At 42.3% G+C, this 26,500-nt stretch overlaps 1 protein-coding gene across 9 annotated transcripts in view; it reads right to left on the bottom strand.

Moving 5' to 3' along the window:
* Window positions 1–13,597: 13,597 nt before the first annotated feature.
* LOC142403049 (protein patched homolog 1-like) overlaps window positions 13,598–26,500 on the bottom strand; it is a 102,960-nt gene continuing 90,057 nt past the window's right edge. For 6 of the 9 annotated variants that reach the window (XM_075489174.1, XM_075489173.1, XM_075489171.1 and 3 more), the window contains 3 exons: window positions 24,485–24,739; window positions 22,855–23,386; window positions 13,598–14,885 (listed from right to left, as the gene is read on the bottom strand). In XM_075489174.1, coding sequence (XP_075345289.1) covers window positions 22,856–23,386; window positions 24,485–24,739 — 786 coding nt within the window. In that variant the 3' untranslated portion in view covers window positions 13,598–14,885; window position 22,855. Of the gene's footprint in view, window positions 14,886–18,726; window positions 18,824–22,397; window positions 22,749–22,854; window positions 23,387–24,484; window positions 24,740–26,500 lie in introns of those variants that run through there. The other 3 variants (XR_012773577.1, XM_075489170.1, XM_075489176.1) reach the window with 3 other exon arrangements.

Raw genomic sequence — 26,500 nt, forward strand, 5'->3', positions numbered from 1 at the left:
TGTTGTCAAAAGTGGCGACCTCCTTGTGTGTAGTGAGATGGGGCTTCCTTTTTTGACATACTTCTGGGTAAACTGGTAAGGGTATCTAGTCCTGCCAGCCAATTACAGGGCAGTATGAAAACACATGGGGCATGACATTGTCAAAAATGGCAGCGATCTGCCATAAAATGGTGGCTGAAAGAACACGTCGGTACCTGTGTATTTAGTGGGAGGGGGGCTTTCTGCTCTGACATCCTTCTGGGGTAAAAAGGTTGGGGTGGCTGGTCCTACCAGCCAAACACAGGGCTATCTGAGAATATGTGGGTATGATGGTGTTAAGAAATGGCTGTCAGCCAATCACAGAGCAGTATGAGAACACGTGGGTTATGATGTTTAACAAAATGGCAGCGATCTGCCATAAAATGACAGCTGAAACAAAAAGGTGACCCCCTATGCATGTAGGGGGAAAGAACTTTCTGGTCTGATGTACTTCCAGAAAACCTGGAAGGGGTGGGTGGTCCTGCCATCCAATCACAACAGACCGTGTGACGGGAAGAGGGAGTGAAACCCAGGGCAAATGGTATATGTGACTGCCTGCAGGGGAGCGGGACTTCCTCAGGAAGCTGGGGGCAGGCACCTGTCACTTCTTATCTTGTATATTAGTGCTACCTGTACTACTTAGGTCACAGCTATCTGTTGGCATAGCTGCTTTCAGCAGCTAACTTCACCATCAGCTTTGCCAGATGCTACACAGAGCTCCCCATGGGGATATGCAAAAGAGGGAAAGCAAGCAAGACAAAGGGAGAAGACAAGAAGAGTAGTGCTGTAGCTGTGACTAAAATCCTATTTAAATTAAAAAAATAAAAAGGATTACTTCCATGCAGAGATCCACTTCCACAGAGCTAATGGGCACTATCTAGGTCATTGCACTTAGGGTACAGAGATTTTCTTGCCCAAGTTACATACCAAAGATTAAAGAAAGGGTATGAATAGCATTCATTTGCATTTCATGTACTCTTTCATGCATTTCATTGTACTGTACTGTACATGGGCCAAACCACACAAAGGTTAACACAAATGCAGATTTACCTAGGAGTAATCCTACTGAAGACAATTTAAAAGCAATACTTGCTTAAGACTGAGCATGTTCTTAAACACCATTGCTGACTTTATTCCCATTAGAGTTGGCAGGGATTTCTTCGTCACTCCATGTATACTCATTTCAATAACAAAATGTTAAAAAGTTCTTAACAGCTCCCAAGGAACCATAGCCAACTACTGTGTAAATCCTTATTAGTTCACAGGCTACTGATTCAATGGTTACTTTGGAACATTACAGTCTATTGCATTAGAGAACGTCCATTGAAATTGGTTTAAATGCATGTACTGTAAAATTCATTGGGAAAGCAATTTATAAATGAGATTAAAGCTTTCACAGACAATGTGTGTAAAAGCCCTTTTTGCCTCCATACATGTATTTTTCCTCAAAATTATGTTGAAATGCCTGGGCCAGACTGAACAAAACTATAAGTGCATGGTGTTCACAAAGCTCATATCATGGATACTTTTATTCCACTCATTTAGTTTCACAAGTACTTTGTGGACAATTTTTTTTCAAATTATGGGAAGACAAAACTGAACAAAAAGAGTGTTGCCCCCCCCCCCCCCCCCCTTTGCCAGGTAGAAAGCTAACTTGAAAATAAAAAGTTGTCTTTTATATGTCATCTGATAATTTGCCTAAGTGCTACACTATAGGTGTGTGACACTGTACAATAATACTGCCCCTTAGTCTTTTTAAGATGTTTAAATTTGAACCTGTTAGTCTTCTAAAATCTTACAAAATGGTACAGAAACATATTAAAATGGCTACCAAAGTAAATACTCAAGTTAAAATAAATAGGTTAATATAATTGTATAAAGGGAATTGATAAAATGAAAGAGGGTTTGCCTGAAATATCTTATGGAATTTGCTAGTTATTTAGGGTGAAAATCGTGAACTTCCTACTTACATCAGTTGTTCTAACTAAAATAGGGCACTTAAAATATTTTATCTTTATTAGTCTTAACAACTAATAAAATATCTTCTCCCTTGTTTAATGAAAAGAAATAACTTGTTTGGCTCTTAAAGGTAAACTATAATTACAGATAGGTTATATGTTTGGTAACTGGATACAGATAAATTGGTATTTTAACCTCAAGATTATTAGTTTAAATCCAGCCCATCTCAAAGGTCATTTGTTAACTATGTTTGGTGATCCATGAAGTCATGTATACTTTCAGTAAAACACCAATAGTACAGGAGCAGCACTCTGTGGTGAAAGGTTCTCCTAAAGGAGGCTTCCCACATAAAATCCTGCCAAGTGATGGCAGACCAGGGGTGCAATCTTTCCCATCTTCTGGGCAGGACACAAAATACGTCACTAGAGAGGAAGAGGAAAGATTTCCATTAGTCAAAGTTATGTAAGCTGGAAAAAGGAAGCATAATAATACTCTTCTTTTGAATCCTTTATAGCTACTGAATAATTAATGTTTAATTCCTTTCCTTTCTTTTTTTCAAAAGGCTAGCCAGACTTTCCCCCTTACAGGTCTATTTCCCAACGCAAAGTTCAGACAAAAAGGACAAAAAGCTCAGGCTTGCTAAACTGGACAAAACCTGGAATAGAACAATAAGTCTTCTTACCCAGGCTTTAAAATATGCTGGTAATACCATTCTGGGTCTCCTAAACCAGATGCTGGAGTGCTCTCTCTTCCAGAGCATCCAGGGTATCTCACTTCTGCCATAAATCCCGTTCTAAAAACTTCAGCAGTCTTTCCCCCTCAACAGATGGGTTTTTCCACACACAACCACTAACAACCACTTAATTCACTTGTGTGGCATGGCCCCCACTTCCCAACCCTTCCCTCTCCAACCAAGACCGAGCCTTCCCTGGGAAGCGGTTTCCAACCTCCAGCTTCCAACCCTCCTCCTTCTCAACTGCTGCAGTTTATAACCTTGCTCCCCAGCAGGTTTCACAAGAATCTGCTGTCTGTAGGCAACTGGGGACCTGCAAAGTCAGCCCTACCGCAAAGGCCTGAGCTCAAGGGACAGAAAGACTCAGGAGACAGCCTTGGGAAGATCCCTTCCTCCTGTGATTTATCTCCAGCTTCAGCCTCAGTTTAGGAGCTCCCTGTTGTGGAAGAGCAGAGGGCAGCAGAGAAGCGTGTTTTGAGAAACACCTTGGCTAGGGACCTGGAGAGCACAGGCAGCACCACTTAGGAGAAGGAAGTCCTCCCACACACTGGGTGTCATGGGGTTTTGTGCTATGTCACACAAAAGTGCATCTCCACCACCTGGACATGAGGTTCTAATTCAGATTAGCTGACTCAAAGACCCTGCAATTGTTAACTAGAGTTAGCAGCTTGAGTTAAGCCTGGAGAAGAGCCTGGGGATATGCTCTGATTAGCAATACAAATTACAATGCATGCTGCCTTTTGCTGCTCCTTTAGGCAAAATGAGTTATAGCACATTAACTAACTCAAGGTAGATATGACTTTCTCCACTGCAGAGCCTTACCCTATATCAGTGCCACACAGGTATAGGTATAGCTACCATGGCAGCACAAACACTAGTAACACACCTATGCAGTTACAGCTGTTAAAATGAGGGTGGAGATGTTCCTAAGAAAAGCTATTATAGGGTAGTAAATGGCTTGGATGCCACTGTAGATGACCTCAAAATGTGAGGTAGAGATTTCCTTTTCTTACATAGTACCCACAGGGGCAGAACGGTTTCCACAGTACCAAATATGCTAGTATATATTCAACTTTTTTGTACAAGCAGCAGCACACTGCCCTCATTTTTGTGTTTGTTTAGTTGCAATTAACCATGTAAAGTTAAACCAGGCAAGTAGTTTTTTTAAGCCACTCAGGCTGGGTAGTGCAGTTTTCTGGCATGCATCCTGTTCTAGCAGTAAAGGTCCAACATGTCTGCAACAAAAAGGACAAGAATGATTAAATGGAATACGGAATTAGTAATTGCTCTCATTACTTGCATCAGTCATTAAAACTAATTACACTTTGGCAAAGGTGGTTTTCAGATATAAACAGTGTCTCAGATGCTAATTGGGAGTGGAAGATACCAAAAATGAAACACATGTTTATATGTCTGTGTTGCTGCATTTTAGCAGCATGCAGCATTCCTGGAGCTGTTAAATACATGCATTATGCCAACAAAAATTTGGCCACATATTTACTTAAGGCTTGAATAAATATGTCTGATCTCTGACAAAATCTGAATAAAAACTTACTTGGGGTTAAGACGACTGACAGCAAGAAGAAGTGTCATTTATAAGAAATCTAAACAGAATAGAACAGAATAGAATAGAATAGAATAGAAAGGAACAGAATAGAATAAAATAGTTCAGTTGGAAGGGACCTACAACGATCACATAGTCCAACTGCCTGACCACTTCAGGGCTGACCAAAAGTTAAAGCATGTTATTAAGGGCATTGTCCAAATGCCTCTTAAACACTGACAGGGATGGGGCATCGACCACCTCTCTAGGAAGCCTGGTCCAGTGTTTGACCACCCTCTCGGTAAAGAAATGCTTCCTAATGTCCAGTCTAAACCTCCCCTGGTGCAGCTCTGAACCATTCCCATGCATCCTGTCACTGGATACCAGGGAGAAGAGATCAGCACCTCCCTCTCCACTTCCCCTCCTCAGGAAGCTGTAGAGAGCAATGAGGTCGCCCCTCAGCCTCCTTTTCTCCAAACTAGACAAACCCAAAGTCCTTAGCTGCTCCTCATAGGACATGCCTTCCAGCCCTTTCACCAGCTTTGTTGCCCTCTTCTGGATGCATTCAAGGACCTTAACATCCTTCTTAAATTGTGGGGCCCAGAACTGCACACAGTACTCAAGGTGAGGCCGCACCAATGCTAAATACAGCAGGATAATCACCTCTTTTGACCGGCTGGTTATGCTGTGTTTGATGCACCCCAGGATGCGGTTTGCCCTCTTGACTGCCAGGGCACACTGCTGACTCCTCATATTGAGCCTGCTGTCAACCAGCACCCCCAGATCCCATTCTGCGGGGCTGCTCTCCAGTCACTCCTCTCCCAATTTATACTTGTGTCCAGCATTACTCCGTCCCAGGTGCAGAATCCAGCATTTGGACTTGTTAAATTTCATGCCACTGATGATTGCCCAATGCTCCAATCTATCTAGATCCCCGTCCTGGTTTTGGCTGGGATAGAGTTAATTTTCTTCCTAGTAGCTGGTATAGTACTGTGTTTTGGATTTAGGATGAGAATAATGTTGATAACACACTGATGTTTTAGTTGTTGCTGAGCAGTGTTTACACTAAGTCAAGGACTTTTCAGCTTCTCATACTGCCCTGCCAGCGAGGAGGCTGGAGGTGCACAAGAAGCTGGGAGGGGACACAACCAGGACAGCTGACCCAAACTGGTGAAAGGGATATTCCATACCATATGATGTCATGCTGAACAAAAAAACTGGGGAGGTTGGCTGGGGGGAGCGCAGCCGCTGCTTGAGGACTGGCTGGGCATCGGTAAGGGTGGAGAGCAATTGCATTGCATCTGTGCTGGAGCAGGCTCCTGGCAGGACCTGTGACCCCATGGAGAGAGAATCCCATGCTGGAGCAGGTTTGCTGGCAGGACTTGTGACCCTGTGGGGGACCCACGCTGGAGCAGTCTGTTCCTGAAGGCCTGCACCCTGTGGAAGGGACCTATGCTGGAGCAGTTCATGAAGAACTGCAGCCCATGGGAAGGACCCATGCTGGAGAAGTGCATGGACGACTGTCTCCCATGGGAGGGACCCCACACTGGAGCAGGGGAAGAGTGTGAGGAGTCCTTCCCCTGAGGAGGAAGGAGCAGCAGAGACAATGTGTGATTGACTGCAACCCCCATTCCCCATCCCCCTGCACCACTCGGCGGGAGGAGGTAGAGAAAATCAGGAGTGAAGTTATGCCCGGGAAGAAGGGAGGGGTGGGGGGAAGGTGTTTTTAAGATTTGGTTTTATTTCTCATTATCCTGCTCTGATTTGATTGGTAATAAATTAAACTAATTTCCCCAAGTTGAGTCTGTTTTGCCCGTGACGGTAACTGACGAGTGATCTCTCCCTGTCCTTATCTCGACCCATGAGCCTTTCGTTATATTTTTTCTCCCCTGTCCTGCTGAGAAAGGGGAGTGATAGAGCAGCTTTGGTGGGCACCTGGCATCCATCCAGGGTTAACCCACCACAGTTGTCTAGCTTCCAGTCAGCAGGGACCTCCCTAGACTCCCAAGACCTTTGGTAGATGATCAAGAGGGGTCCTGTTGTAACATCCTCTAGCTCCTTCAGTACTCTGGGATGAATCCCATCAGGCCCCATGGACTTGTGAACATTCAGCTGATACAGCTGGTCCCTTACAATTTCAGTGTCCACAAATGGAAAGTCACTGTTCCCACACTCGTGGTCCTCCGACTCAAGGGACTGGGCAGCCCAAGGTCTATCAGTATTATTAAAGACTGAGGCAAAAAAAGCATTGAATGCCTCCACTTTTTCTTCGTCCCTATTAGTCAAGTGACCATCTTCAACAAGTATTGGTCCAATGTTTTCTTTAGACCTCCTCTTGCTATTAACATACTTAAAAAAGCCCTTGTTGTCTGACACAACACTGGCCAATTTCAACTCTAGTTTAGCTTTGAGTTTCAACTCTGAGTTTGTGCTTCTCCCTGCATATACAAACCACAGCTCTGTAATATTCCTGTGAAGCCTGACCTTACTTCCAGAGATCATACAATTTCTTTTTCCTCTAGAGTTCCACGCGGTCTTCTGCCCCGCTTGCTTGACTTTTGACACAATGGGATTGCCTGCTCCTGTGCTTCTAAAAGGTGCTTCTTAAAGACTGACCAGCACTCGTGGACTCCTAAGCCCTCAAAAGCAGATTCCCAGGGGACACTGCTAACTAGTTCCCTGAATAGCTTAAAGTTTTCTCTCTTGAAGTCCAGGGCAGCAACTCTGCTGTCCTTTTTTCTCATTACACTGAAAATTTTCAACTCAACCTTTTTGTGATCCCTGTGGCCAAGACAGCCACCTACCATCACATCTCCCACGAGTCCTTCTCTATTCACAAACAACAAGCCTAGGAGGGCATCTTTACTAGTTGGTTCACAGAGTACTTGTGACAAGAAGTTATCTTCTACAAACTTACATGACAAATAATGTAAGATAAATAGCTATCAATGTAAAATGGAATTTTGAAAGAAAAACCCTATGTTCTGAATGGAAGAGTACATCTGATCTGATGAAATAGTTCCTAACTATTGAGTCAGTCTCCTAGAAGATAAGAGGGAATACATAACAGTATTTTATTATTTAATAATGCTTTTTGAAGACTGTGATTAAGATCATGGGTAAACGTGATATCTAGTTGTGTGAGCCATACAAATACATAGACAAAACAGAGCTCTTAATATTCATTATTTTAGGCCACACTCTCCCACTCATTATCTGCAGCCTTGCTGTTGTTGACTCTCAGTGCTATGTAGCTGTTTATGCCCTCTTGTATGTAGATTCTGTATCTTGTGGTAAAGAAACCTTTGAAGGGAGATATTCAAAATCATATAATGTCATTTAATCTCTCTGGACCACTAAAATTTGAATTATTTGAATTCTTCATGTAAAAAATCTCCACCTTCTTTTCAAAACCCATCAGCTATTAATAATGGGCTCAAATGTGCAATCTGTAGGGAAATATGTAATATTTCCTACAATGTAATAAAGAGAAGCAGAGAGGAAAAAAATGTTTGAATGTTTTATATAAACATTTTCAACATTTTCAAAGTTAGGTGTCCAAATCTAGAGTGCACCTAATCACCCAGCTTAGTCAACCTGATGTACAAAAGTGCAGAGAAATGACAGTTCTCTTGCAAGGGAGCAGTTGTGGATGCTCGTTATGCAAAACTCATCCTGCTTTATTTGGTGACCAAGACTGGAGTAAAGGGCTATTTTTCTGTGTTCACATTTGACAGTGGCAGTGCTGATCTATGCAATGTTAACGATAAACTTAGGACAAAGGCCTGATTTCTATTCTCTGCCAATTAAGCAATTTTGATACTAAGTTGGAGTTCTTAGATATTTTCTTAGAAATTCGGGAATTTCAGAATTTAAATGTTTATATACTACAAATGAAAAGCTACCCATGTTTTAAAACATTTTCCATTTACCTGTTCTTAGCAGTGTTAGATCTCAAAACTCTCAACATTACATATGGAAAGGTCTCTTCACGCACTCAGCATACATCATTTTCCTATAAGACTATTCTAATCCATTTTTCAGAAGAACGTTATTTTAAGAATATCATTGTCTTCATGGATTTGAATCTTACTGTATTAAAAAGTAAGAATGTGTGAGTCTGGTCAATATAATAGCAATCAAAAAAGACATTAAAGGAAGGGGCTGAAAAATGGAGCAAGAGATGGAGACAAATTGGATGGGGATTTAATAGACCTTTTAGACTCAACAGGAGGACTGGTAGACTACTGAGAGGATGTGGTGACAGTGAAAAGGAGCTGAGAACTAAAGGGGATCCTAGCACACTGGAGATGGCCAAATATTGGGAACACAGAATCATAGAATGGTTTGGGTTGGAAGGGACCTTTAAAGATCATCTAGTCCAACCCCCCTGCCATGGGCAGGGACATCTTTCACTAGATCAGGTTGCTCAAAGACCATTCCAACCTGACCTTGAACACTTCCAGGGCTGGGGCATCCACAACTTCCCTGGGCAACCTGTTCCAGTGTCTCACCACCCTCACAGTAAAGCATTTCTTCCTTATGTCCAATCCAAATCTACCCTCTTTCAGTTTAAAACTGTTGCCCCTTGCTCTGTCACTACAGGCCCTGGTGAAAAGTCTGTCTCCATCTTTCTTATAAGCCCCCTTTAAGTACTGAAAGGCCGCAATAAGGTCTCCCCGGAGCCTTCTCTTCTCCAGGCTGAACAACCCCAACTCTCAGCCTTTCTTCATAGGAGAGGTGTTCCAGCCCTCTGACCATTTTCGTGGCCCTCCTCTGGACCTGCTCTAACACATCCATGTCTGTCTTGTGCTGGGGACTCCAGCAGGGCTGCTCTCAATCCATTCATTCCCCAGACTGTATTGATATTGGGGATTGCCCTGACCCAGGTGCAGGACCTTGCACTTGGCCTTGTTGAACTTCATGAGGTTCGCATGGGCCCACTCCTCAAGCCTGTCAAGGTCCCTCTGGATGGCACCCCTTCCCTCAAGCATATCAGCTGCACCACTCAGCTTGGTGTCATCTGCAAGCTTGCTGAGGGTGCACTCAATCGCACTATCTATGTCAATAAAGATATTGAATAGTACTGGTCCCAATACAGACCCTTAAGGGACACCGCTTGTTACTGATCTCCATTTGGACATTGAGCCATTGACTGTAACTCTTGGGATGCGGCCATCCAGCCAATTCCTTATTGATCGAACAGTCCATCCATCAAACCCATATCTCTCCAAGTTAGCGACAAGGATGTTGTGGGGGACCATGTCAAAGGCCTTACAGAAGTCAAGATAGATGACATCAGTTGCTCTTCCCTTACCCACCAAGGCAGTCACTCCATTGTAGAAGGCCACCAGATTAGTCAGGCAGGACTTGCCCTTGGTGAAGCCATGTTGGCTGTCTCGAATCACCTCCCTGTCATCCATATGCATTGACATGTTTTCCAGGAGGATCTGTTCCATGATCTTACTGGGCATGGAGGTGAGTCTGACTGGTCTTTAGTTCCCAGGGCCCTCCTTTTTAAAAATGGGCATGGTGTTTCCCTTTTTCCAGTCATTGGGGACTTCACCTGACTGCCATGACTTTTCAGATATGATGGAGAGTGTCTTAGCAACTACATCAGCCAATTCCCTCAAGACCCTGGGATGCATCTTGTCAGGTCCCATGGACTTGTGTACGTTCAGGTTCCTCAGGTCGTCTCGAACCTGATCTTCTCCTATGATGGGTGGGACTTCATTCCCTTAGTCCCTGCCTTGAGATTCAGGGACTCAAGAGATATGGGAAGAGATATTACCATTGAAAACTGAAGCAAAAAAGTTGTTGAGTACCTTAGCCTTCTCCATGTATGTTGTTACCGGATCCCCTGTCCTATTTATCCGGGAGGATACAATTTATTTTGCCTTCCTTTTCTGGCCAAGGTACCTGTAGAAGCCCTTCTTATTATTCTTCACAACCCTTCCAAATTTAGTTCCAGCTGTGCTTTATCTTTCTTGATCCCATCCCTACACATCTGGGCAGCATCCCTATATTCTTCCCAGGATGCGTATCCCCACTTCCACTGCCTATGCATTTCCCCCTTGTGTTTCTGAATGGAAGAATGTATTGATTTAGTTGTATGGTTTCCAGTCTAGTGAATTGAGCTGTTCCCATGAATGGTTGGGACACAAAAGACAAAGTCAGCATTTTCAGCTTACGCATTATTTTAATGGACACTGAGTGTTCTTCTCATGGACTGCAACCCACTAAGGCCAAATCTGCAATCTGATTCAAAGCAGTACTTCTTGCCACTAGTCTTATGGATCTGAAGGAGAATAATTCAAGTAGCAAAAATAAATGCAAGAGTTTTGCAGTTCAAGTCCTTTAACTGTCTCTCTTTTATGGTTAAACTTCCAGAAAATGTAAAATAAGAATATATATTTGTATTTCATCTCACCATGAAAAGTAGAGGTTGAATTATCCCAAGACATGCTTGAGCTTTTGGTTTATGAGAAGTTTATAAGATTCATGATAAATTTACATAAGGGATATAGGATAAAGCTAAGGACTGCTGGCTCTATGGTACTTTGGTGGATGCTTAGCACAGTATCTTTGCATACCACAAGCTACACAGGGGTTTATGATATAAGTGACTTCTGATAGAAGTGTTGCTACTTACAACACTGGTACCTGCAATAGTCCCTCCTCTTTCCCAAACATGGGGGAACTGCACGCTGGCTTGCAGTTGCTAGCACATTTCCTGGAAGAGGTTTTGTCAAGACCCTCCCTTCTTAGACTCTATAGTTTTCAGAAGTCAGATTTTTTTTTTTGTTCCACAAAGTAAGAAAAAATAGACTATTTCTCTAATCCAATTTAAGGAACAACCACAGAGAAGGAAACAGGCAAAAAATGTATACCCACCTCTAAGCAGAAGTAACCTGTATGATAAACTGCCTTACCCAAGTGCTAAATGTTTACACAAAATGCTTCATTCAGAAAGAGAATGAAATGTATAATCCAGCCCTATACCTATCCCCCAGAGACATAAAAAGGGCAACAGAATCAACAGACAAGCACCTACATTTTACAATTTATCTATGATTTTAGAATTTGCTCCTTCTCCAAAATAGGCCAAATCTCAATCTTCCAAAAATCTCAAATTTGTGCTCCAAATTATGGAGGTTCCAGATTTGGGGTTGAGTTTGCTGAACTAAGAAATAAGACTTTATGTTTCAAGTTGGATTTAGGCTCAACTCTGATTATGAAAGTGCAAACTGACATATGATACAACAACTATTTGACTACAGCATGTAGCAGACTTACCAATAATATAGCATGCGCCCTGAAGGATGATTGCTACTCTATACCAATCAGTATAATTGCATGATTGTATCCGCATAGTTGACCAGTACATAAAAAAAACCCCATTCTATAAACAACAAAATCCATAACCAATAAGTTATAATATTTTTATTCATGTTAGAATTTCTATCAGTGTTTGAACATTAGTATTTAGAGAGTTTGTACAATTTCCTTTCAAGGTTTAAAATGAGAACCACACTAGATCACAAATGGTAACTAAAACACAGTCCAGAATTGTATGAATATTCACACTCTCTCTCTTAACACTGTTTAACACTTTCTTTTCTGCCATGGGGTTTTCAAGGAAAAGTATGCACCATAATCACATTTCAGCAGTGTTCTAAAACATAATGCTATCATCATTGCATATAAACTCTTTAAAAAATATACTTCTGTCAAAAGACTTGATGACTACTATGTACACTACAAAAATAAATTTTCACATAAATAAATTATATGGCATCATTTTATCTTTGTAACTGAAATGACACAAACCCACTCCTACCAAAATAGACAGGTAATGAGACCCAGTTTGAATATTTTTTCCTTTTAACTCCTTATGCTAAAAGCTATGATGAGTCTTTAATGTGTTATATACTCTTTCCTATTTAGCATTAGTAAGCACTCTATACAAATAAAAATACATTAAAAAGGAAAAACATAGCTGTAATAGTGTTTCCAATAGAAATAAAATCCCTGCATTTTGCTTGGTATAAACTGGCATGACAAATACTGTAAGAAAACATTCTTATGATACAAAAATATAAATATCACCCACAGTTAAAAAAGGTTTTAAAAAACCCCAAACCAAACCAAAATAAATGTTGCCAGCCATCAAGTTCTCCCTTTGCCAATGTGACTATAGGAGCATGAAGCAGCAGACGGGTCACTGGCACATAACATGCAGAACAAGGAATCGGGCAGGGGCAGATGGGAGACATCACAGCTCTTCCTTGCCCCTGTTGTCACCTCAGAGGAAGAGGAGGGAGAAAGGGAGCATGTGCCTGTGGGATGCACCAGCAGTGTCAGTGGGAGCTCTGCTGACCTCTGACATAGGAGCACACACACTTGGCAGTTGAAGGTAGCTTCCAATTAGTATCATACAGTTTTGCTGCAGAGTTTTTATGACCTGAGGTCACTATGCTGCTAGTACTAAATTGGGGCCCCTCATTTTTTTGTCATTAAGAGTTTTCATGTTAGACAGTGAACTGGACCAGTAGGCAATTACAACATTATCCCCTAGCATGCATCGAAACAGTAGCTTATGTATCACGGGAACAATGTCAGGCTCTCACCGTCTTTCAAGTGTTCACATTGGAGATCTGTTAACAAGTGCCTCATATCAAAGTGTTTTCAAGTGAGCAAAAAAGGCATGAAAATTCGTGCATTCTAGTTATCCCCATTCACTGTGCTGGGAAGGTCTGTGGGCAAAGACAGACTCCCTGAAGCCACTGGAGAAATACACCTTCCCGTCAAAGAATTTGCAGCTGCTGTTCAGGCACTGTATTTAAAGAAAAGCCCCACCATCACTGTGTTTAAAAATCGAATGTTGGTTGTGTGTGTTTGGCTCTGAATACGTATTTGATCATCTACCTGCTCTAAAAAACAGCTTGGAGAAGGGCAGAAAAAAGATGGAGAAAGACGAAGAGAGAGAGAATGAGAACTTTTGTTCTAGTATTTTAAATTAAGGTTCTCCATTCTTAGGGTTTGGTTTCAACCAGAACACAGAGACTGTAGTATTTTTCCAGGCCCTTCACCTGCAGCAATCCATCTTTAGTTTAAAAATAACAAAAAAAAAGCTAAATTAGTTTCACAAAGGGATCCCAGTTTAGCTGTTTTAATTAAAAGTGCCAATGCAGCGTGGGAAAAAACAATCAAAACAACAGAGAAAAAAACATACCAGGTCTTAAGCACCATTCATTACAGTCCTGGATCCAACAGAAAGTTATTTATATTTAATAAGTGAAAATATAAGATTTTTTTTTAATCCTTCCATTTGATTTTTCTCACTTACTTACTATTAACTTCTTTCCTGCCATTAAAATAAGGTGACAGAGGATACTGCTTTGAATGTTATAAGGACACAGCTGAGCTGTGGCTTACCAACAAAAAACTAGATTATTTAGCTTCTAATGTCACTCATAGTTAACAGTATCAATATTAAAACAAGGCATACGCTCACTGAATTTCTATAACCACCAGCACCTCTCAATATCCAGCACCTTTTGAAGTGAAAAATGAATGGTTATAGTGTTTGCACTTACTTGGCACCGTTTATGAAAAAATATCAAAACACTTTCACAAACAGTAATTAAGCCTCACAACTCACCTGGGAGATACATAAGCACAGTTATACCCATTTTACAGATTGAGAAACTGAGGCACAGAGCAGTTATGTGACTTGACCAAAATCACGTGTACCAAGTCATTAATAGAGTGGGAAACTGAACCACACCCCCAAACCCTGACTTCTTGTCTTCTATTTTATTTTGGCCCTTTGATGATGGTAGGCTATGGTACATGTTGGTAAACACCAATGCAGTTTTCACTAGTGCCTACTAACAGAGAAAGCCAGACTCACACCAGCATCAGTGGGTTCATAAGCCCATTAAGGGTTACCATACAGTAAAAGAGAAACTATAGTACACTGGGAACATACACACACTGATGTGCACACTTCCAGATGCACACATCAATACACACAGCAAAACAAAACCTGCACACAGCTAAACCTATTTAAGTCTCCATGATCAACATGCTTTTCTTCATATCTGCTTATTTTAAAAAATTATCACGCATAGCGTTTGAGAGTTAACAGTAACATTTCATACTACCACAGGGTTGTGATATGCAAATTTAAAATATTTTAAACAAACATGTACCTTTACAGAAAAAATCCTATTACATAAGCAATATTTGCATAGAATTATACAAGTAAATCATATAATATTTAAGCAGCAGCAACTTATGCTGAAATTCAGAACTAGATTAAGTTTACTTGTGGCAAAGAGATCAATATACAATAAGTACAGAGAAAAACCAATATTGTCCCCACTCTATTAACTAGAGGCAAATGACTCCAGATTATACTACTTTACAACGTTCTTTTATTACATGTGTACATCCTCAAAGATTTATAGAAATATTTAACAAAATAATACAATAAGTTAGAATAACAGTGAATTGTTGTCCTGATGCAGTATGTCCTTTTCCACAACTTTGAGCAGTTTTTCTCTTCAAGCAGTTCTGGAAATACAGTTTTCCATCTTTAGCCTCTTCTTTGCTTCATTTATTACCCTTTACAAATACAGAGGAAAAAAAATACAAACATTCATTAAAGTTCAAGAAAAAGAAACAAATCAAGCTAATCCAACACTCATTTCATGAATCTTGTGGTTACAGTTAGCAGTCAGGCAATGTGGACTCTTTTTCCATCAGTCATTGACTTCTTGGTAAAGAAATCCTGATGCCAATTAAAAACATGTGGATGCCTTGATTTCTGAATGCCACAAATTCAGTCAAAACCAATGGACACTTCAAAGAGAAAAAAGCTGTATCTGATACTGGACACAGATAAGATTCTCATATTAGCCTGCTGTTCAGCTTGGAAAATCTGAGCCCAAACATTTCCTTATTCTAAGGATACTATTACTTACCATATTCCTAGACTTTGAGTATAAATGCATTCAGGTTTATTTGCACTTTGAGATGTTTGGAGAGAAGTTTTATAAATCAGAAGGTGATTTTATCAGGAATCATCAAAAAATTTCCATCAAAATTCTGCACATATATGTGTGTGTATGTGTGCATGTGTGTGTGTGTAAAATATTTCCGCAACCAAAATAAAACGGCTTGCTTTGGTCAAACTAGTGTCTGCCACTGAAAAGCTGTGAAAAGCAGAGCAAGAAAATAGGGACCAAGAGCTAAGTAAGGATTTAACACTTCTGTTTTTTCCCCCAAATGAGGAAAAAAAAAAAGGAGTTAAAATAATGAAATCGGTTTTCAACCACAAGCCCCAAAAAGCTTTAGGGGTAAAAAACTCAATTTATTCCTCCCCTTCAAAGCATTCCCCATAAAATTAATGGATTTTTTTTCAAGAAAACAAACAGCTTCAGTCTTCCCCAAACGTCTAAAATATCCCGTCTGTTCTGAACAGCACTACATCCTGTAACTTTCTATTGCTAGCCTAAGGAGAGATAATGATTTAAGTTTCAAATCGCACAAATTCTTCGATGAACCAGCAGAATATTATTTCACAGGAACATATTAAATGCCCTGTTAATTCAGCTTTGACCTATATGAATCTGTGATAGCCACTGCAACTGCCCCTGGCAAAACAGAGTGCTTGGCCCAGGGACTCCTCCAATCTGGGAGCTTGCTGGGCAGATCTCCGAATACAGCGCCACATCCCCAAAGCGCAGGGGACGCCCCACAATGCAACACCGCACTAGGCAAGGTGGAGTTTTCCCATCTCTCTCACTCAGCCCATCTCCCAGAGGGATTCAGTCCTCACTATGGACTTCAAATTCTTTTGATGAATTTTATTCGAAAAAGGACAATTCTTGAAGTAACTGGCAATTTTACACTTTCACTGTCATTGCTGTGTGATGTTTTAGAAGATAGCCTGATTCAGTGATCAGAGCATGGGGAAACAACTGAAAGTTCGCTTTCCTAAGGTTTAGGGTCTTGACTATACTTTTCGCCTGGCTATATATCCCTCGAGATCATGAATTCCACCAGGGCATGATCACTGCAGCCCAGGCTACCTACCAATCTTGACCTCTCCAATAAGTTCCTCTGCGTTGGTGAGCAAAAGGCCCAGTAATGCATCTCCTCTGGTTGGGCTTTCTGTCACCTGGATTAGGAAGTTATCCTCAATGCACTCCAAGAGTCTCCTAGACTGCTTGCAGCTTGCTGTGCCACTTTTCCAGTGGATGTCAGGGTGGTTGAAGTCCCCCAGCAGGATCAGAGCCTGCAAGTGTGATGCTTCCTGTAGTTGAAGCAAGAATGCTTCATCAATAGGCTCCCCTTGATCAGGCGGCCTGTAGTAAACACCAGCCATGAGGTTTCCTTTGTTGGCTTGGTCTCTAATTTTCACCCATAAGCTCTCGACCTGTGTACTGCTGTTTTTCAAAGACAGCTTTGTGCAATCAATCCATTTTTTTTTTTACATAGAGGGCAAACACACACCCCCCCCACACACACCACCCCTCCTTCCTTGCCTGGCCTTCCTGAACAGTTTATAGCTATCGATTGCAGTGCTCCAATCATGTGATTCATCCCACCAAGTTTCAGTGACAGCAATCAGATCATAGCTTTCCAGCTGCACAGTGGCTTCCAGCTCCTCCTGTTTGTTACCCACGCTGCGTGCATTGGTATAGAGACACTTCAGTTGGACTGTCGACTGTCTCGCCATTTTGGCAGAACCTTTTTGGAGGGTTGGGGGGCATTCCTCACTACTCCGGTAGGTGCACTCATCCACCCTGTTGCTTGTGAGTACACAAGTGTCACGGCTTTGGACCCCATCCCCCAAGTTCCTTAGTTTAAAGCGCGATTCACTAAGTCAGCCAATCTGCCAGCGAAAATTCTCCTGCCTCTTCTAGATAGGTGGATCCCATCTCTCCCCAATAGGCCGTATTCATCGAAGAACATCCCATGACCATAGAAGCCAAAGCCCTGGCGACGACACCGGCCACGAAGCCAGGTGTTGATCTGCATGATGCGTTGACTTCTGCCCGCACCCCTATCCCTGACTCGCAAGACAGAGGAGGAGATCACTTGGGCCCCTGCCCCCTTCACCTGTGCCCCCAGGGCTCTGAAGTCCTGCTTGATCTTGCCCAGGTTTTGCTTTACCGTGTCATTGGTGCCCACATGGAAAAGAAGTAGGGGATAGTAGCCTGTGCTTTTAACCAGTTGTGGCAGTCTCTCTGTGACATCCCGGATCTTGGCTCCTGGCAAGCAGCAAACTTCCCTTGACTGTATATCAGGCCAGCAGATGTGTGTGCCTTGGTGCCTCTCAGCAGAGAGTCGCCTACTACTAGCACTTGCCGCTTCCTTTTGCAGTTTTTAGTGTGTGCAACTGGTGCGGTTTCTCCCTGTGAATCTTGTTCATTGGCTTCACCCACTGCCAAGACTTCGTATCTGTTGCTGGTTGGTACATACGAGGAAATGGGGGGGAAGTGATATCCTGTTGCCACGAGTCACCAGAGACCATGGCGCCTCCTTCTCCAAGGTGCTGTCTGTTTGCTGTTGACGTTCTTTGTCTGGTAGTCCTTGGAGGTCAGTGCCACGGGGCCCTAGTATTTCTTCTTGCAAAGTCTTGAATAATACTCTGTCTATTTCTTGTTCCCCCTCCCTAATACAGTGTAACCTGCTGACTTCCTCCTGCAGCTCCTCCACCTGCTGCCTGAGTGACTCCACCAGAGCACACCTTGCACAGGTGGAGCTTGCACCCTCCTCCACCCAGGAGTGTGGGGTACAGACTTTACAGCCCTCCACCTGGACAGCAGCTTCCCTGATAGGCAGCTCTGTCTGGGTGGCTGCCTCCACTCGTCCCAGGCTAGCCTGGCTAGGTAGGTGGTTCCCAGCTGCTGCGGAGTGCAGCCCTTGCCGGGTCTCTGCCACCATGCTTCCGATGATCCCAAAGCACTGCCTAATAAGCCCTTCTAATTCCCTGGAGACCTCAAGCTGCTGGGTAGGTTTGCACAGCCAACAGCTAGCTGGGGCGACCATCGGGGCTGCAGCCGAAGCCTGTGGGTGAGCAGAGCAGGCAGCATCCTGACAACTGGTAGAGTGCGCCGCCCTTTTCACGCGCCCTTCCACGCAAACTTCCGCACTGCTCCTCTCAGATGACGCTCCCTGTTTGCACGCCCTGTTTGTGGCGCTCCTGGTCGCTGGAGCTCCCTAGGGGCTGGTTATATGCAGCTTCCCAAGGTTTGAACTGGCTGCAGGGACAGCCGGCACCACCTGGCATCTACGTGTTGTAGATGAGGTACAGAGTTGGGCATATATAGTGCTGCTAGCTAGTATGCTATGTAGTTGGGCGTAGTATAGTGCTGCTAGGTTTGAAGTAGAAAACGTTGCAAAAACATTCATCTTGAGTGAAATAGGAATGTAAAAAAAGCAGCACACGACTTACTAGTGTTACTTTATACTGGTCCTGTTGAATACACTGTAAACTTTCCATCAGTTGAGTGCTTACTGTGTATAATATCTGATAGTGTGGATCCTCAGACCTGTGAGGAGAAATGCACTGTATCAGTGGACACTTCTGTGTAAAGTGACAGAAAGACCTGATCCGCTAGTAAATGCTACCATGGATGTGACTGTGTGAGTGAGCAAAAGTTGCAAGTCCTTGGTCTGTTCCAAGTGTATTCAGGAAAACCTGAATCAGTATTGGCTAGTTTTACAGCAAACTTCCCATGACAGTCATGGAAGCTATGCCCTCGTGAGAGTGACAAGAATAGCCCTATAATTTTTACACCTGAAGTGTTTTTACCATAAAATGAATTCTTTGCATGTGGAAACAAGCAAACTGAGAAACAAATGAAAAGCCTACTGGTGCAGGCAGGCATTGTTTCCAAAATTATTACTATGGCTCTGACTCTGTAATCAATGCTTACTCTGGTCATGTGGCTTCAGCAGTGGCTATATGGTATGACTGCAGGATCAGACTTTGTCTTGAAGTCTAGCCAGCTATAGAGATACTTTAATGGACTGTAAATTGAAGTAATTAACTGGTGAAGAACTGCATACTAAGAGAGAGGCTGTTTGAAAGGCTGTATGTCTCTCTCTAATGAAATGGATTTCATTGTTTTACAGGCATTTTTAACTGCCGTAGGAGACAAGAACCGTAGGGCTGTCCTTGCATTGGAACATATGTTTGCACCAGTGTTGGATGGAGCTGTGTCCACTCTGTTTGGAGTGTTAATGCTCGTAGGATCGGAGTTTGATTTTATTGTCAGGTAAAGCATTTGTGTGTCTTGACTTTTTTTTTTTTAATAAAAATAAGTATGCTTTTAATATTTAGTCATTTCAGTGTATCTGTAATTTTATTACTGTGTATGGTGTGTCAAGCATGCTTACGTCATGGTCCTGTTTTCCCTATGTTTTATTAACTCCTTGTCACGTGCTAGACATAGTAGTATTTTCATTGCTGGTATTAAAATCTGTTCCAGGAAAATCTGACTCCCAGCATGAAAGGAAACAAAAATGGCCCTCTTTAGCAAAGTTTGCTAATTCTGGAATTAAGTCAGTTTGAAGCAGCTAGTGTTGTCCAATATTAGCTGGATTTTACCTTTAACCTTCCAGATATAGGTCTTCCAGATTTTTCATATGCACAACGATTTGCCTGGAAAGGACACATGGAGCTACAAACATGCTGCAATTACACTGCAACTGATGCTCTCTGGGCCTTCTCCTGCTATCTTTATATGAGGTTTACAGCAATTTATAAATGGGTGAGGAAAAAAGCCCTGTTTGGGAGCTAGGGAACCATAAGTATGAACACAGAACTTCATATTAAAATTTTGTAAAGCAAAGTCCGAAGGCTTTTCTGTTTAGAACTACAGGCACAGTTTCTTGTGGATTTAATTAAGAATGTGAATTTGTCGAGTATGAGAGGAGAGCAAGTTTTTCTTTTGAGGGGAATTAGAGAAGTACAGTGAAACAATAAAACAGAACTGAGGTAGAACTGGGCCAATAAAAATGCTCTGAAAGATGACTTAACTGCTTAGGTAAACATAAACTGGATAGGTGATCAGACTTAGCTGACATCCATTTGACAACAACAACAACAAAATGTCGGAGGCAGGAACTGAGAGAATGATTGCTAAATCTCATCAGGATTTTTTGTTTATGTATGTAAGAGATTTGCAGAAAGCAGGGAGTAGGAGGTTTACACTTAGGTCTAAATACATTAAACCTACATGGGGATTATTACTATACAGATATTGCATGCCCTGAAATAGAACTTGTATTTTTTTCAGGTCAGTATATTTTATTTTATTTTATTGGTGGTGAAGAAATAAGGTAGAATTATTCTTTTAGGACCTGATCTTGTAAGGAATGGAACACACTGACATATAGGTTGCTCATAGATTTAGCCTAAATTTACAGGGGTGTATTTGCTGTGCTACTTTCCTACTTAACAGACAAAAGATTTGGCAAGCATATTTTTGTATCATAGCAAACAGAAGACTGTAGCAGCCCTTCATTCAAAATTTGGAGTGGATATTCTCTTAGTATATAAAACGAGCATTTCAACTTTTCAGCTTCTTTTATTTTACTTTTTTGCCCATCAGTTTCTTGTTTTCTAACACAATCCGACTTTAGTTCACCTTGTTTAAAAAATAAAATAAAATAAAACAAACCAAAATAAATTAAAATAAAATAAACTATTAGAGCCTGAGCATTGTTATAGTGGGTGAAGACGACCCCAAACTTCCAGAAAGGGATAGATTAGTCCAACAGTGTGGAATATTAAGTAAATTAACAGACACTGTATACACCAAGTGGTCAGAGCTATAATCTTCTTGTTTATCCTAATGTTAGATGGATGAGATGCAAATGTTTTAATGCCTGTTGCTGATCTCTGTCCCAGTATAAAGTTCTGGTGGTTTATCTTAGCGGAGTAGATTGGTTCACCGATTTTTGCTAATGCAGATCAGGAATTCCAAAATGTTTACAGCAGCAGGGTATTTGTAGTTTTACAGGAGTCTGATATATTTGATCAGATGTAGAAACATGGAGGCAGTAAAGTTTGTTGCCAGCTATGTTGCTAGCTGGAAGCTATGTCAATGCATATGGATGACAGGGAGGTGATTCGAGACAGCCAACATGGCTTCACCAAGGGCAAGTCCTGCCTGACTAATCTGGTGGCCTTCTACAATGGAGTGACTGCCTTGGTGGGTAAGGGAAGAGCAACTGATGTCATCTATCTTGACTTCTGTAAGGCCTTTGACATGGTCCCCCACAACATCCTTGTCGCTAACTTGGAGAGATATGGGTTTGATGGATGGACTGTTCGATCAATAAGGAATTGGCTGGATGGCCGCATCCCAAGAGTTACAGTCAATGGCTCAATGTCCAAATGGAGATCAGTAACAAGCGGTGTCCCTTAAGGGTCTGTATTGGGACCAGTACTATTCAATATCTTTATTGACATAGATAGTGCGATTGAGTGCACCCTCAGCAAGTTTGCAGATGACACCAAGCTGAGTGGTGCAGCTGATATGCTTGAGGGAAGGGGTGCCATCCAGAGGGACCTTGACAGGCTTGAGGAGTGGGCCCATGCGAACCTCATGAAGTTCAACAAGGCCAAGTGCAAGGTCCTGCACCTGGGTCAGGGCAATCCCCAATATCAATACAGTCTGGGGAATGAATGGATTGAGAGCAGCCCTGCTGGAGTCCCCAGCACAAGACAGACATGGATGTGTTAGAGCAGGTCCAGAGGAGGGCCACGAAAATGGTCAGAGGGCTGGAACACCTCTCCTATGAAGAAAGGCTGAGAGTTGGGGTTGTTCAGCCTGGAGAAGAGAAGGCTCCGGGGAGACCTTATTGCGGCCTTTCAGTACTTAAAGGGGGCTTATAAGAAAGATGGAGACAGACTTTTCACCAGGGCCTGTAGTGACAGAGCAAGGGGCAACAGTTTTAAACTGAAAGAGGGTAGATTTGGATTGGACATAAGGAAGAAATGCTTTACTGTGAGGGTGGTGAGACACTGGAACAGGTTGCCCAGGGAAGTTGTGGATGCCCCAGCCCTGGAAGTGTTCAAGGTCAGGTTGGAATGGTCTTTGAGCAACCTGATCTAGTGAAAGATGTCCCTGCCCATGGCAGGGGGGTTGGACTAGATGATCTTTAAAGGTCCCTTCCAACCCAAACCATTCTGTGATTCTATGATTCTATGATCTATCAACAGGAAATGCAATGACACTGCTTTGGATGGGCTACATAACATCTGTGCTTCATTTTCCTCTTCTGGTAAACTGGGATCATAATATGTACTCACCCACTTTGCAAGGCTCTTGGAGTAATTTATGTTTGGATCATCGTAACTTCTTAGCACTGGAAAGCACTATCTTATCCTACCTAACTTCTAGTGCAAAATGTACTATATTCATGGTCAGCAGATTCCAGATGATCAGGGACTAAGAAGTAAACCTATGTGAAGGAAAGGTACTTTAGATAATTCTTATCTTTCCCCTTTCTCCTGATCACAGCATTACCCAAGACAGGCAAATCTACTGGCTACAGGAGACATATCTACCTTATTCTGAGTTGTTGCCAGGTATCCTTTCTTCACATTCAACATCTTGCAGTTCTTTAACTTCTACTTTAGAATTTCTTCTTGAAAGAAGAACCACATCAAAAGGCACATGGGGGTCCTCAAATGGCCCATGGTCAGCTTCATAGTATCCCTTGTAGGACAGAAAGCTCCCTCCCCAAGAGTTGTGGTTGTGCACAACAGGGTGGACAGCAACAGTCACTGAAGCTGAGGCAGTCACAGTAGTGATAGGCTGGCAGTAGGCTGGTCCTGAGGCACTCATGGCACCAAACACCAGGCTTCTCATGTTATGAGAACGAGCCTTGTGGCCTAAGCAACCCCTGTTGCTAGGTCCTGAATGCCGTTCAGCAGAAATTTCAAAAGCGTCCCTGTGAGGGCAGTAAGGAGGTGGTTGCAGCCCTTCCCTTGTTTCCCATTTTGGTTGTCTGCCCTGATGCTGTGCCTGCTGAGTGCCAGCCTCTGGATTCGATTGCAATTTGGGACTCGACTGATACCTTGTCTCTGGCTGAACTACCTGAAAGGGAGACACATGGTTATGTCTCTGACAAAGCAAGGCAAACAAATACTACACTTTTTTATATTTTATCCCAGGAACAACATTTATAATGGTATTGTCCTGGTTCTAACTCTATAAAGGCAGTGTTCTGGAGTCTTAGAACTGTTGATTTTTCCAGACATTTTTTGTCTGAAGTTGTTAAAACCTGGAAAGCATAACTTCAGATAAACACAGGACTACAGCTGAAAATATATGTACTTCCTACATACTGCTCCATCTTTTCAAAGGGATGGATAGAGCAAGCACTTGATCTTAACTGGTTCAACAAGCAGAATTGCAGGCATTTGGAAAAGGCTCCACCCAGGGTACATACACAGGATGTTAGTGGGGTAGTTTGTACAGACTGTAGAATCTGTTTCTGGATTTCTTTAAAAAGCGTGAAGCACAGCGGCCACATCAGTCAATAAACCATGACCAACTTCACATGTGGCTGTGCTTGTACCTATTTTTAGGCCTCTGCTGAACAAAAAGTGATCCACATTGCAGCTCAGCATGCAGCATCATGGGGAGCAGGAGATGAAGCTTTTTCACTTTCCTTTGAAATCGCAGTTATGCCAACCCAGTAGCAAGATGGAACAGACCCAAGATTTGATACAACCCTGAAACTTCTTTTTTTCTGGGCTCTATCAATCTTTATCCCCAAGTGATCTGTCCAGAGAAGAGGTATATGAGATGGTGACACACAGAGAGCTGTGTGGAAGAGGTTTGGATCTTTTAAACCTCTCCCCACTTTCTTTCCTGGAGGTCACCCAGAACAGTCATTGAATAGACTGAGAGCTCTCTCTTGTGGCTGGTGCTAATATGATATAACAGCAATTACACATGCTGAAGGCCTCAGCTTTGGTACCATAATTTTACCCCCAACTTGATTCTAAAGGAAAGCCTTCATGTCCTGTCTACAAGTGCTCCAAATTTTGGCACAGTCACAAAGCATAATCAGCCAGAAACATGAAAGAAATATTACAGTCTTCCCACAGAAATAGATTTAAATTAAAAAAACCCAACCAAAGAAAAAATATTCTTGCCCTCCCTCCAGTCAATATGTGAGCTACTTACAGTGGATCTTGCAAAGACAGGATTCTCAGTGGCTTCCACTATTACTTGATGGACTGGTGCCCCAGAGCCTTGAGTAGCCTCATACTGATGGAGCTCTTCACTGATGCTTGACACTGCAGTTTGAGAGCTGTACTCAGAATCAGAGGAATCTGACCCATTATTTATGTGCCTGGGTGGCAGTGCAAACCTCACAATGCTGGGGGGTGTCTCAGAAGATGGAGTAGGTAATCTGTTTCGTCCACTGGCTGGAGAAACCTGATAATGACAATGATAATGAAAATTACAAGCATTCAGTATCATTCAATTAGCATTACCCTTATTATTATTAGCACTTGATAGAAATATTCTTTAGCCAAATACACCTTTCCATGCCATGAGAACCTTAGCACTAGTTTTCTGATCAACACCTGTATTACACTGAAAAAATGCATGAAAGAAAAAGACACATGATCTCCATCTCTGGACATGTATGCAAATAGGATTATACATATTCCTCTATGTATCATTGTCTCAGCAAGTGCATATATGTTCATGAACATGCACACTTACACTTATAAATATACAAATAATTCCTGGACTTGCCTCCCCCCTCAGCATACATTAAGCATGATTTCATAAATCATCTCAAATGTGTATGTATAGTATGGTTCAGTGTCTAGTTGCAAAGAGAGATGGACACACATAATTGCAATATATGCACATACATACATACATATATATTGTTTGAATAAGGGACAGGCCATGTATATTGTTAGGAATATAAGAGATTATGCACTTTTGTCAAAACTGTTTTATTAATACTGTATTGGGTGTACGTGGCAAGGTTTTGGTAGCAGGAGGGGGGTCTTCAGGGGTGGCCTCTGTGGGAAGAGGTGAGGGGCTGCCCTGTGCTGGACAGAGCCAAATCCAGCCAGCTCCACAACAGCCCTGCTGCAGGCCACAGCCGAGCCAATCAGTGAAGCTGGTGGTGCCTCTGTGAAAACATATCTAAGAAAGGGCAGAAATCGCCAGACAGAGAGAGGAAAACAGCAGAGGGAACACCAAGGTCAGAGAAGGAAGAGGAAGTGCTCCATGGCACCAGAGCAGATATTCATTGCAGCCTGTGGAAGACCTATGCTGGAGCAGTTATTTTTTTCCTGAAGGACTGCAGCCTGTGGGAGAGCCCACATCGGAGCGTCAAGCATTGGAACAGGCTGCCCAGGGAAGTGGTTGAGTCGCCATCCCTGGAAGTATTTAAAAGACGTTTGGATGAGGTGCTTAGGGACATGGTATAGTGGTGGTCTTGGTAGTGTTAGGTTTACGGTTGGACTCGATGATCTTAAAGGTCTTTTCCACCCTATACGATTCTGTGATTCTGTGATTCTGTGAAAAGTGTGAGAGGGGAGAAGCAGCAGAGAGAAACTACTATGTACTGACTGTAATCCCCATCTCCCATCTTCCCCTGTGCCACTTGGGTGGGGATAGAGTCTGGAGTGAAGGAGTAAAGTTGGGCATGGGAAAGGGGGGAGGAAAGGTGTAGTTTTAATGTTTGTTTTTGTTTCTCACTACCTGAATCTATATTAATTGGCAATAAATTCAATTAATTTTTCCCAAGTTGAGTCTGTTTTGCCCAAAACAGTAATTGGTAAGCAATCTCCCTGTCTTTATCTCGACCCGCGAGCTTTTTTATCCCTTGTCCTGCTGAGGAGGGGGAGTGAGTGAGCGGCTGAGTGGGCATTTTGCTGTTAGCCAAAGTTAACCCACCACAAATACTAAGACCCAAAATAAATACATCTCATATATTACTAGCACTGTATATGTACCTTGTGTTTGATTTTTATACACATGCACACACACACACATATATATAAACATGCAGCATAGCATTACTGATTCTACTAATGCATGATAAAGATATCCATACATAACACAATAATTGTGTTAACTGAAGTGTAGGCAATGAATATCAAATACAAATTTGGTAGCTATGAATCCTTTTTTGCTGGACTTGGGCTTTATACTGTAAAGTCCTCAACA

The sequence above is a fragment of the Mycteria americana genome (assembly GCF_035582795.1).
Source record: "Mycteria americana isolate JAX WOST 10 ecotype Jacksonville Zoo and Gardens chromosome W unlocalized genomic scaffold, USCA_MyAme_1.0 Scaffold_32, whole genome shotgun sequence".
Classification (NCBI taxonomy): domain Eukaryota; kingdom Metazoa; phylum Chordata; class Aves; order Ciconiiformes; family Ciconiidae; genus Mycteria; species Mycteria americana.